The 14,257-nt window shown below is 39.0% G+C and overlaps 1 protein-coding gene across 2 annotated transcripts in view; it reads right to left on the reverse strand.

Annotated features, from left to right (window-relative positions):
• Positions 1 to 9,448: 9,448 nt before the first annotated feature.
• The window catches only part of edil3a (EGF-like repeats and discoidin I-like domains 3a), a 114,777-nt gene continuing 109,968 nt past the window's right edge, over positions 9,449 to 14,257 (reverse strand). For both annotated transcript variants that reach the window (XM_079686389.1, XM_079686388.1), the window contains exon 10: positions 9,449 to 12,422. In XM_079686389.1, coding sequence (XP_079542515.1) covers positions 12,273 to 12,422 — 150 coding nt within the window. In that variant the 3' untranslated portion in view covers positions 9,449 to 12,272. The remainder of the gene's footprint in view (positions 12,423 to 14,257) is intronic.

Genomic DNA, 14,257 nt, shown 5'->3' on the forward strand with positions numbered 1-14,257 from the left:
TCTGACTGAATAAGGCTTTTGTTCTTGCACTCTCTTCTGTTGTTTTATCACTTACGTTGTGTTGCACTTTACATTATGTCATAAGGTTTTCAAGCTGACCTCAATAATAAATGGGGAGATTTTGATACTTTCAGAAGTTTTTCAGTGGTAATTTATGTCCCACTTGAATGTTACACAGCTACAATAACTGAACCCAAAATAAAATTGGCATTGATTTCATTAGATAGGTGAACAGTGAATACAAGACTGTCCCAGTTCTGCCAAAAACTCCCCAAAGAATACACAAACAAGATAACAAGAAACATCACAGGGCATTTGAAGCTCATTTGCCCTATATACTCATTATGACAGAACGCACACAGACCAATTTAGCCCATATGGTAAGTGGCACTATAGCTGAAACTGTTGTTGCAGTTTTGTACACATTCTAGCTAAAGCTAAATGAAATATGTAGTCGATGTAGTATCATTGATTTAACATTGGAGGTAGATTGGTCCTAGGGAGCAGAAATCATTACCATCTGTAACAAGGGAGCCCATTTAGACTGGCAGCTTGGACAATACACATTAAACAAATGTATGTTAACACAGACCAAACTGGAACAAATGAATGTGTTTGTGTAAATATTCTTCAGGAAAACATATCCTTTTCTACCAATTGTTGAAACACTGGATGAACAGGGGTGCAAATCAGCTGAGTTTGATCATTGGTTGCAATGTTGGTCTCCTTTACGATTAACTACTACTGATGTTTAATTTCAGAAAGGAAGAAGGAAATTAATAAATGAGTGATTTTACTCAAGACATAACTTGTGATGATATTGAATCAAGAATCTGAATCATGTAACTCATCCAAAGCTGAATTTACAAATACAAATAAGCTATGATAAAATCTAATGTTATCATTCAATTGAAATGGGTTTTTCCTCCTTTACTTTAGTAAGAGTATATATAGAGTTCTGGAAAAACTTAAGGGACCACTCCACATTTTTCTTAAATATCAATCTCTACATTGATGGCACCCATTCCATTCCAGTGTCTGTTGAATTCCAAAATAGAGAAATGTTGTCAGTTATAGAATAATAAAAATTGTTTTACTCAAACACATACCTACAGTATAAATAGTAACACGACAGAAACTGATAATGCTGCAGTGGTCTCTTATTTGTTTCCGATGCTGTACTATATATCGCTGTGGATTTACTGGATGTTGTCGTAGTGGCATTGAAAGGTGTGCAATGCATTCTGACATGATTAACATGTCAACCATGTCACACAGTTTTCATCATTTAATTTGTAACTTTTTGCCAAACGTAACAGTTATTTCTTTATTCTATGTAGAAGCTCTTTTGCACTCCCTATTTTTTTTCAATCTCCTTTGCCAGTCTTGCTACGGGCTGTCAGTCAGCAACACATGGGAACTGCAGGGGAGCATTTAGTGTGATCCAAGCCCTGTCGTTTCTGCCCACTACATAGAGTGATTCAACACATTAATAATAATAATACATTGGATTTTTTATAGCGCTTTTCCTAATGCTCAAAGACGCTTATGCTTTACAGCATAAGGGGTGGACACATTCTCCAGGGGAACACAACCTTAATATGTGTGTTTCTACAAATACTTTAAAAAATATACTTTAAACGGAGAGACCCAAGATAACACTGACCCTTTTTGAATATTTTATATCCTGCTCTTCATTTAAAAAGAACCCATCTAAAGCTTTATGTGCCACTCTTAATATCTTTTAATATCTTTCGGGCTGTGCATAAATTGAGAGGATGTGTTTGAAAATGATTCCTGAAGACATTGTATATTCAATATTATTAAGTTCTATGTATTTTTATAACTAATTTATGTATAGTATTTTTAAATTCAACATTTGTCCTTTGTGTCAATAAGATTTATCACGTATAAAAGCTCCCCGTTAAATGTTAAGCATCATCAAACCACTATTCTTTTCTTAGTGAAAAAGAATCCTCTTTTCTCTGAGGCGGTTTTGTAAATGAATGTGTCTTACGGGGACATTCATCTTGCGCCTCAGTTTTATACAGCGCAGTGAGGCTTTAACCTATCGACTTATTTAATCAGTTTGCAAAGTTACATTTAATCAGTGGGTCACCAGAATAAATATTACTTGCCTTTTGATCGCAGCTATGCTCCTGGCATGAACACATAGAAATTAAGTGAAATTAGAAGTGGAAAAGAAAGGTCAGAATAAAACGATGAACTAGACAAATGTTGAAATTGAGATGGTAAACATTGTGAGGTTGTTTTAGTACATTAAAGCATTTTACATTTTAATAAAACAATCTTGAAACTAGAATAAGAAACCAGGGAAGGTTGTAGACACATAGATGTTTAGATAGATAGACGGATAGATACTGTAGATACATAGATAGATAGATAAATAAATAGATGGATAGATAGATATATGGATATATGGATAGATAGATATAGATAGATAAAGATAGATGGCTAGATATATGGATAGATAGATGTACAGTATAGGAGAAATGTATTGCAACGTCCTTATTCCTTATGTATTCTCTCTCCTCTGCTACACAACATCTATGTGAAAACAAATTGTGTTCTCTATTGATTTGATGCAGGCACAATGCCACACAGGACGCATCCATTAAAGAGGAAATAAATCTCTCCAAAGTCAAAAGTGGTCACTTTGATTGTAGAAACGTAACCGATCAAGCGTTGATAAAAAGGACAACTAGGCTAAACTGATTGTTTTCTAATCAGCTTTGAATTGCCAAGTAGCTTCTCTCTCCTCAGTTAGGAGGCAATTACCCCTCGCCGCACTGACACTTTGATGACAGAATCGCTCCAGCCGCTCTGTCGACCCTCCGCCTCACACTGGGATCCAAAACTGTGGGAACTCATTTGAGACACAAAAACTGGCAATTGCACCACAAAGAAATTCAATGAAAGCAGCTCCATTTGGTGAAACCATGCTGACACTGCACCAAGTCCGATGGAGTACAGGTCCAAGGTGCAAAGACTAAAGTCAAATGTAGTCAAATAAGTCTTATGTATATAGCCAAATGTACATATGGCAACCTCTCTGACCCTTACTGCAGATCACATGGAAAGTAAACATGTATTCATAATAATTTCTCATAGCATTCCAGTCTTGTAAGTACATTACTATGATAATGCTGAGCTGAGAAAGCAATGTTTAGATATGTTTTATAATGTGAATATAGAGCTGTATGGACCTAATGCACAATAACGTTGCTGAAATACCACAGACTGTAATAATGACACTACAAAAGTGGGTTACACTTGTTAACAACAGGAGCGAGCTTAGAGCGAGGGAAGATGTAGCACATCACAGAAGGGAGTCTCTAAGGGTGCCATTATTTTATTCTTTTGGCAACATGATGAGCAGCATGACCCGCACCAGCAGCACTGGGAACACTAAACATAACTACAAAAAGTGCTGCATACTGTATTATTAAGCCTTTCAATTAACACTCTTGTAAACAGCTCCTCTACATTTTACAGTTTATAATTTTCAAACTTCTACTAATTTAACAAAGTGCATAACGGTAATTCTAAAAACTGCTGCTGCTTCGTTTGTTACTTCTGTTCCGTAAATAATGAAACAGTCAATTTCAATAACACTGCATGTAAACTTTGAAAGCCTTTACCTCTATACGTGAGGGAACTATTATGCAGGCCTACCTCCCTGCGCTTGTCAGGTGCAATACAGAGATAACTTTCTTGTATTTAAAGAAATAGCTTCACATTTTGGGAAGGTGTATACAGTATATATATATAAATGTACTGAATACAACCTGCAGCCAGTCAGCGCTTGGGGACTCTCTCTGGAGCACCAAAATACTCTAGCACATATTGATCATAAATAAAAATCCACAATGCAATAAAAAAATGTTGACCTTCAAGCGAACAGGTAATATAGGCTAGCAGTTTCCCAATTTTCAGTCTTTATGTTTAAATAATGTAGACAACGAACTGGTTGCTCCTTGTACATTTAGAGCAAACAAGTGTTAACGTTATAAAATACTCTGATCTTACTCTCACTGAAGCAAGCTATTCTTTTCAGTCATCTTTAGGTCATCAATCAAGTAGCCTTTATAAGCAAGTCAGAGAATATTTAACACAGTATTAAGCTGACAAAAAGTATCATTATTGTTTGCCAGATGTGTCTATTTGCACCCGGGTGAAAATAGACACACGGGCCCTTTCTCATTTCTCTAACTCCCCTCCTCGACTCAGATGCACACACACACACACACACACACACCCCCCCACACACACACACACACACACACACACACACACACACACACACACACACACACACACACACACACACACACACACACACACACACACACACACACACACACACACACACACACACACACACACACACACATATATATATATATACAATTTCAGAATCAAACAGAGCACTCTCATAATAACGTAACACTATTAGAGACTGGATATACCCCCCCCCCCCCTCTCTGATCGCTACAATGGGGAATTGAAATTACAGGCCAAACGTTTTATTTAGTTATATTACAAGTATTAAAAGTAAGCATAGGACACCAAACCAACTGAGACCCGTCTGTCCGCCGCATCTCCGCACTGTACAACACACACACCTACACACTGAATCACACACACCTACAGCTCCTAAAGCATATAATCAGGCTACAGCCGTTGTGTATTTTATCATGTGAAGCACGAAATGGTTTTAGAAAAATATCGACTCTTTGTTTGTAGATCTACTAAACTAAAGCAAATAAAGAGAGTAGGCCTGTTATACTGAGTGATATATTATACACACTGCTCTGATTTCTGCACGGACCTCACAGCTGTTCTCACTGTAAACATCCCGTCGCGATGAAAGTAGTTAATAAAATAATATCCAGGGGATGCATGCAGAGCTGTCATTGGCTGAGATAAGTCCGGCCGTGCTTCACGACTCTTTGAAACATCTCTATTCCCGGAAATGCATCTACGAAGGAGCCGTGGAGGACCGTGGAGAACCCATCAGTGTATCCTCGGTTATAGCTCCTCCAGAGAGCCTCCTCGACGCTCGATCCTCGGTCTTCGAAGTGCATTTAGAGAAATGAGATGTCCTTCAACATGGCGCGCTGAAATTCACTTCCGGGTCTGTACCGGAGGACCGAGGAGTCGAGGAGGGGGATTTGATGAAATGAAAAGGGCCACGGCAGCTATTCAGCTATTTACAACCACCCCAAAAAAACCGTAAACATCATCACTTCACGCCGTAAAGCGAGTGTGATACGCCTACGCTCAAAAGCAAGATTCACGACGGTCTCGAGGGCGCGCAACATCTTTAACTAGAGAATGCAATTCCTGAAGAAATTGCTAGTGGGAATGCTTTATGCTGAAAATCTGACGCTAAACTGCTATGCTGACATGTAATGTGAAAGAAGAAAGTGAAGAATTGAAATGATACATGAACACTGGGGGCTTGAATGTGTGATGAGAGAAGAAAAGAAAGTAAAAAGGCTTGGAAAAGCAGCAGAATATTTGAACTGCAAACTTCTGAACGAACTTGATGGCGAATGATCTGTCGCCATGGCAACGGCATTTGTCGACACCCCATACTACGCTTAGATGCGTTGATGGCTGCATCGTTACCAAACCTGTGAAGTTTTGGGGCGTTTGGAGCAGTTTCACTGAAGTTATGAGAAAACCGTGTTTCATGGCGAGCATTGTGTTGCCATGGCAACGGCATTTGAAGAAATCTCAAAACTGTCCCGTAGATGTCTTCACGGCCGGACTGTTAGTACACATGTGAAGTTTGAGCACTTTTTGAACATGTTCATAGGAGTTATAGTGACATCATGTTTTATGGCGAGGGATACGCATCCATGGAAACGGCATATGGTGAGATCTCAGATTTGGCGTAGAGCTGTTGAGGCATGGACCGGTGATATACAAGTGAAGATTGGGGGACGATTGGACCGTGTCCATTGGACTTATAGCGACATCATGTTTTATGGCGAGGGATGCGTTTCCATGGAAACGGCATATGGTGAGATCTCAGATTTGGCGTAGAGCTGTTGAGGCATGGACTGGTGATATACAAGTGAAGATTGGGGGAGGATTGGACAGTGTCCATTGGACTTATAGCGACATCATGTTTTATGGCGAGGGATGCGTTTCCATGGAAACGGCATATGGTGAGATCTCAGATTTGGCGTAGAGCTGTTGAGGCATGGACCGGTGATATACAAGTGAAGATTGGGGGACGATTGGACCGTGTCGATGGGACTTACAGCCACATCGTGTTTCATGGCCAGTGTTCCGTCGCCATGGCAACGGCATTTGAAGAAATCTAAAAACTGTCCCTTAGATGTCTTCACGGCTGGACTGTTAGCACACTGCTATCTGAAGTCTGCTGCTCTGAGCATGTCAGTTGGAGTGATGACATCATCGTGTTCCATTTCACAGGTGTTTATAGTTGAGCTAACGAGCTCTGTAGAGATCAAAGGCTTCATTGTTCTGAATGAGAGATAAACCTCTTAAATGTGAACGTTTTGTGGAAGAACCGTAAAAAATATCTTTGAAATTTCAAAACGTGAAGCATGTCAAGGAAGTTGAGCATCTGAAGTGTAATTTGTGTGTAGTTTCGGGTTAATAATGTGGCCTTTTTGGCAGTTTAACTAAAGGTGTGCGGCTGCTGCCGTGAGGAAATATCTGCCTGAAATTACAATGGGGTTTAATGGAGGAATGTTGAACGTTTTTGTCACTTCATGCCCTCAAAAAGCATTTTGTTTAATTATTTTTTGCTTAATTATTTGTCATTTTTCAAGCTACGAGATGTTTTCCTACGTTTGTCATGATACATTCTGTCTCAGGAATGTAGGGTTTGGGAATTATGGCAGTTTAAAAAAAAAATATGAATGCGAATTTCAAGCTGTCCTCCACTCTAGCTGTGACATCACAAACTCTAGTTAATGTTAAAATGTGAAGAAAACCTCTAAAACAAGGTCTGAACAATGTTTAATATCTCTAAAAGTAAGAATCAGATTTAAAAGTTGTTTTACACAAATTATGTCAGAAAGATGTGTAACATTTTAAAGTTGGAATGAGGTGTCTGAGTGAAAGTATGAATGAACAGTTAGCAGTTGAATTGCATGAAGATTTGTTGAAGTCTGAAGATTTTCTCCATTGACTTCAATGTTAAAAATGTGATGTATTATGGGATGTATCTCTGGAATTATGAAAGTTATGAATGAGAAAAGTAATAGCCATCGATTCCCGACCAAGCTGAACGTTTTGATGTTCGAACGGAGTTTCTGCGATGTTCAATGCGGGAGGAGAAGCGCGGCAAAATATCGGCGGAATAATAATAAACTTTTCGTCCGTAGAAGAACAGTTAGTTGGAATGCTGTTAACAGCATTCCCACTAAATAATGAAACAAGGTAAAGATATAATAAACACAAAATATACCCTTTCCAACAAAGTTATGTTTTCTCACTGTTTGTATAATTCAAATGAAATGGTCAAAATACGCAGACTTCTTCATTAGCTAACGCAGCTAATTTAGCCAAGTTTAATGCCAAACTTTGCCATAGGTGGTAACCATAGTGTGTAGGTGGTAATGTTATGTGCAAATGAACCATTTTTGCTTCACTGCATTTTACCATCGTAAATAGCATTGTTGGCTACGGGCATCCGGGTTTTAATAAGAACTGGATACAGCGTGGGAGGCTCAGGGTGCCTCCGAGATTAGAGAGGGTGCAGTGGTAAAGTGCTATTTTTATAAGTGGGGAGTGGACCTAACAACCTCTAGGGGGGTCCTCAGCTCCTCTAGGGGGGTCCGGAGGGATTCTCCTCCGGGAAGATTTTTTTTTTAAATATTGAAGTTAAAAGCATCAATCTGGTGCACTTTGAGAGCAAAATAATCAGATCTATGGATCTATGTGCTCTTTGCTTGATTCATGCCTTCCCAGTCCCATATCACGTACAAGAGCATACCACCAGTTGTTGTGGCCAGTTGTGGTGAAGGCATCTGACTTACTTGAACCAAAATGTCTAATTAGCAGAAGATGGCATCTTTTTTACATGAATATTCCAGCCAATCTCTGTTTTGAAACCAATATCTGTAAAATGAGCGCCTTACCCCACTGTACAGGCGAGTTGGGTACTTTTTAAATATACTTGGGCAGGCTCTGTTTTGCCGAGGTCCTCTGGCACTTGCGGGCCGCTGAGGGGTGGCGGTGTTTGGGGCAACGAAGACGGCTGCGGCTGCTCCGCCTCCGTGGGTGAGGCGGGCAAAGCCGGCGAGTCGGGCGTTAGTGTCCACGACAGTGGCCGCGGCCCGCGGGTAACGTAATGTCCCCACGATCTGAACTGTTATTACCTGCAGTAGATGCAGTGTTACTGCTGGCGATAAGGGCTGGTTGTTTTAACCATTTTCTGATGTCCATCATTTACTGCTGTGTAAGCACCTTTCAGATGATGAACGCGCAGCGGCACAGGTCACCCTCACCTGACATAATAACGTTACTTAGCGTTTAAATTGACCAAATAAATGCAGCAGACAATGTTATTTATTATTATTGTTATTATATATGTAATATTTTTGACTTTTCATTTTTTTGACTTTTCAGTTTTCAAATGAGGGTGCATAACGACTCAACTAAGGGTGCAATGTACCCTTATGCACCCCTGTAGAACCGGGCCTGCTCAGAATAACGTTATTGGCACATTTGTACAACTTGAGGAACAAATGTTTTTAAAAAGGGGTATACAAGTGTTCATACTGGGTGGTTTATTTAGTTTAAAAAAAATTATCCAACGATTTACAGACCACTCTTTCCCCATGTAAGTCAATGGGAAAAAGTGTTTCCGGGCTTGGCAACCAAACGGAAGTGTAGTACCGCCGTTTGGCCACCACCAATATTTTCATCTGAGTCCAGCGCACTTCCTGGGGGCTTGGTGTAAATAGCATTGTTAGCTACGGACATCAGGGCGTAAATAGCATTGTTAGCTACGGACACCCGGGTGTAAATAGCATTGTTAGCTACGGACACCCGGGTGTAAATAGCATTGTTAGCTACGGACATCCGGGTGTAAATAGCATCTGCCCTAATTTTACCATTTTTATGACTACCATTAATTATTTGTGTCACATTAGCCATTTTTTATAGGAATATAGCCACAACGTGAAATGCAAAAACATCTGATATTAGTCGATACATTGGTAAGAAAAATAATATTTAGTGGCAACTGTGACTTGAGCTTTAACAGCAGAAGACTAGAAATAATAAAAGCTGTTGATATTATCCATTATTTGCTGTTAGCACTTTGACGTCTCAGTGTAGGTGGTTTGGACTGAGAAAATGGTGGGTGTGATAAATTATACATTTGGTATCAAGACATTTATAAAATACGTTATCAGACGTTCAAATAAAGCAAACATTTTCACAGATATGTTTTTATTTGTCAAACTGAAAGAGCTTTTGTTTGAAGCAACACATTTTTTAACTGTATACAGTTTATCACTCTCCTCTTCAGGCTTGAACTTAACCAGCATTATAATACGTATGTTATCATGATTGACACTCAGACTGAGGAGGTAAGAAATATTCTGTGAACAGCAGACACAGAAATACAACAACAGGATGAGTTTCCACTCTGCTCCCCTTTCTGAACTTGGGAGATAAAGTTTTACAATGCACAAGACAATCAATGGCTAGTACAAAGTAAAGGCTATTAGATCTTTATGATATGCAAGAACATAATGCGCCTTGGGACGTCTTTCTTATACTGTTCAAACTCATACATCATGCAAACTTCCTCAAAGCTTTGTAGCAGACCTGCTGACAGGAAGCTGGCTACAAAGATCAATCAGAGCAGATGCTGGCCAAGATCTAGTTATTTAGCAATAAACAATTCAAGAGTGCACAAAATAATGTGTTTATGCGTATCTTTTGTCCATGAACCTAAGAAATGACAATCACTGATTCACACCAATTACAATTTTCACATATTGGTAATTACAGCAAGGTCTTTCAGTGTAATTTACATTGTACAATTGAACTTTTCCAAAGATATCCCATTGTTCTTTGCTAAACCAGAATAAAAGCTATACTCTGTTTCAATCAGCCAGATAACAATCAAAATATGCTTTTGTTATGTTTTTACAGTTTCCTGCCATCTACAAAGAGTATTATGTTGATGGCATGACAGCGCTAAATGCCCTAGCACGCAACAATATAAAGTTAGCAACAAAATGTTGTGATGGTAACACATTTTCTTGGTGTGTTCTTTGCTGTGCTTTTAGAATTAAGTTTAAAAGTGTTGGATTTGAATATAAAGTGATGAAAAGAACAATAGCACAAATTAAATATGTTTTTTCTTAGTGTTACTTTCAGGATGGGCTGCAATCTTGGAACAAATTCATGGTACTTCTACAATATGGAATGATTGGATAGTTAAGTGTCTGAAAGCATAAAAGCACCCCCCTTCAGCTGTTGTTCTAGCACTCGACACTTTGAGTAAACTAGTTGAGAGTGGGAACCACTAGAGTAATCCAGGCCTATTTTTAAACCATGTGGAAAAGGGCTGTGACACCGCTGCTATGCCTCAGGTAGTTGTTTCGTTCCATTTATTAAACTAGTCAAGCATCATTGTTCATTTACTGCAGCCAACAGCAGAATCCAGACACTGGAAACGGCACAACTAGGATATTTTGATGCGATGGTATGGCGGCATATTTTCCCCCGGAAACGTATTTTCCATGAAACCATTTAAACATGCAGAGTTGTTGTCACGTCATGTGCAAATACCCACAAGCTCTAAAATTAATTTCACATTATATTTCATTACTATATCGTCTGTAATACACGTATGAGACTAAAAATCAGATCCCCTGAAATAAAGAGGCTGTCAATATTTACTTTAGAGCTCTGTACTGTTACTACGGTTCATCATTGTTGTAGGTTGAGATAGCATTTTTTCATATATTATTAATCTTGAACATTTGCTCTTTTTTGAAAAACAAAAAGCTACATTTAATTAACAATTATTATGTATCGTACCAAAGGGGTTAATAAAGAAAATAACTGCTTTCAATATTTGAATGGAGAGGAGATGGTTTAAATAACGGCTCTCACTCAATTGACATTTTCTTTAAATAATAATACAGAGACATATTTAAATAGGTGGCCAAAAATGATAAATGTGTGGGTTAATATTACATCTATCCTGAGTTAGATCTCCAAGACAACACAAAGACATTTAACACAGATCTTATGCATCTGACAGCTGATACAAATAAATCAAAAATAAATACAAAAAAGAACAAGCGAAAGAAAACAATCCAATTATCTTAGAAAAATCGAGCGTTAATCACACAAATAAAAAATGGAGCTCTTTATGAGAGCAGTAAGACAAGTCAACTGGAGATAGCCTCAGTGTGCTGTAGTAAACGTTAAACTGCAGGGCCTTTTGTTGTCTCATATCAGGTATCTTCAGTAAGCTTTTGCAGTGTGTTGTAATGTTTCAGAACTATTGAAAAATGCACATAAAAATAGGTCCCTAAATCAAAGCCATTGTTCCCCGGGCTAGAGGTTTAAAATGATTTGTCATAATATACATTTATAATTTACGCACCATGCAATTTTTTTGACTTTTACATATAATACAAGAGCATTAATAGTGTTTTGATTGATGTAGTAATGTCAGTGTTCATTAGGGTTAAAGCATGGCTTGAGGAAAGTCGTAATCAAAGTAAAAATATATTTGATAATGCGGTAAGGTGTGACCTCTACATGGTATTTTAGAAAGTTTAGTAATGGTATGAAGTTGGTAAATAATGTCCAATGAAGCACGACAGACAGCTTTCACATGTTTGTTAAAAAGTGACACTGTACTAATAGCTTCCATGGCAACAGGATGAAACAACAGCAAGAACCCCCCGACTCCAACCCCACCCCACCCCCACATATATTACAGAAGTTCATTCCAAACAGGATGGTAAATCTTGAGGAGAATAAAAAGACAAAGTTCACGCTTTAAAGAGGAAACTAAAAGACAAGAGTGGGTTAAGGGCAGTTTTTTAAATCATTGTACAAAAGGAACAAACAGCAACCCACCACAACCAAACACGTATTCTTGAAAAATCCATTGGAAATTGATTTCTTTTTACAGGTTGCACAGTTTATTTTTGAAATACAGGGAGAGATACTCCAGTATGCCACGGGATAGGGGGAACATGGCAAGAAAGATGGAAGACAGGACTTCACTCTTCCTCTGTGCATCCCAGTACTTCTGCACGCAAAGTGATCCTGCCGTACCATGACCAGGGAAGGATCCGGAGGAGCCGAGCGTAGATGGGGGGATCTAACACGTTCTTTCGGTGCGTGTCGTTGTCAAAGTTACCTTGGAATACCTGTAAAGACAACAGAATAGAGAGATTGTTATTTTGGCAACCAGAAACTAACATTCATCTGTAAAGTGAATGTTAATTGTGTGTGTTTTTTTTTAAAACGTGGTAATTAAATGCTTTAGAAGTCAACATGTGGAGAAAAAAGACATCTTCAGTGGAAAACCAGAAAAACCAAATGCCTTGTGGGATGCAGGTGCAGAACATTCCTGGTAAATTCCTTGCCTGATTTCTGCAGATTGTTACCTTCAAGGCCTCACGCATGAACAGCTACTGAATGAAGTGCAGCCAATCAGAGCTTCAATCCAAAACACTGCCAATAACAGTTCATTCTCTGAATTTGGTGCTGTTTTTTGTTCTTTTCTTTGATGCACCACACGTGGGAGCACATCAATAGTTTCCCCCAGTGGAAAATTGTGCGTTGTTAGAGCAACACAGCTGGAAGTTCCACCTCCACAATTAACTGCAGACTGCTACTTGCATTTTTGCCTGCTTACTGTGTGGTGTTCTTAACATGCACCATGTGCTTGGTGGTCTTGTTTTTTCCATCAATTGTGTTAAACATTTCAAATGGTTTAGCCTTGGCATTATATAAAAGGATTTGCGGTTGCCAGAAATGTTGCTTTAAAGGGAAAAGTGTATATCTCCAGTATTGGCTCTCTATAGCTCATAACATATCGTGTTACAGACTAATATGCATTCTGGATTAACACTCCTACACTCTTATTACAGTACGTAGCCACTGGCATATCCTTCACTGAGGTGCTAAAAATCCTGTTGTATCCAATTTAAACTAAACATTCAAGTCGTTAAGTGGGAGATTTTAGTGTCTGCACCACTTTTATTCTAATTCAATGACATTTAAAGGCCTTTAGATAAGCCTTGAGAGAACAGTTCCGGGGTTAACTACAAGATACAAATAAGCTAATTTCCATACTGGGACGTGTGCTCTATTGTTGATTATTAGATGCTTTGTGTTGGTGTGTGCTAAATAGCAGAATAATTAAGTATATTAGAAAGAAATGTATCTACAGGGATTGCTCCAATGAAGGATATGATCATCTCAATTAAACAGACATGATTATTCCTGTGTAATTGGGATGTAATGGGAATCACTGTTGTGTGCAATAGAAAATCAGTGGCCAAATCCGAGCTGGTTCTGGAGACAGTGGTTGACCATTTCAGAGTAAAGCTTCAACTAATTATCTTTAAACTTATCTTTGAAATACTCATAGGCCGTGGTTTAGATTTGAACAGTTAAAGGTCCCATGTCATGGCCATTTCCACTGATCATAATTCCATTGTTGAGGTCTACTAGAATAGATTTATATTGTGCAATTTTCCAAACTCACATTGGTTTCTCATACAGCATCTCTGTAAACTACGTGTATTCACTGAATTTCACTCTCTGCCTTTAACAGCTCGTTGTAGCTCCAGTAGCTCAAGCCCCCACCCTCCCTGTGAGCACAGTGTGCTCTGATTGGTCGGGACGTTGTGAATCGCGCTAAGCTCCGTGGAGGTGTTGTTTCCTTGTTTAGCGATACACAGCGAAACACAGTCAAACTCACCCTGAGCACCCACAAAGTCACAGCCGAAGTAAAAACAATAAGTGTGGCTTGATATTGAGTAAGAAAAAGGTTGATAAACGCTGTGAGAATGGGTCTGCAGAGAGAATTTCGCCGCGATCCCAACTGTCTGTTATCAGCCTGCAGCCAGGGAGGAGAGATCAGCAGAGCTGCCTGCACTGAGTGTGTGTGTGAGGAAGTCCGTGGATTGGTCAATTTGGACCAATCAGCGGGGGCTTAACGTAACGGATTGGTCCATTTCGTTCCGAGTACGGT

Source organism: Notothenia rossii (assembly GCF_949606895.1).
Source record: "Notothenia rossii genome assembly, chromosome: 6".
Lineage (NCBI taxonomy): Eukaryota > Metazoa > Chordata > Actinopteri > Perciformes > Nototheniidae > Notothenia > Notothenia rossii.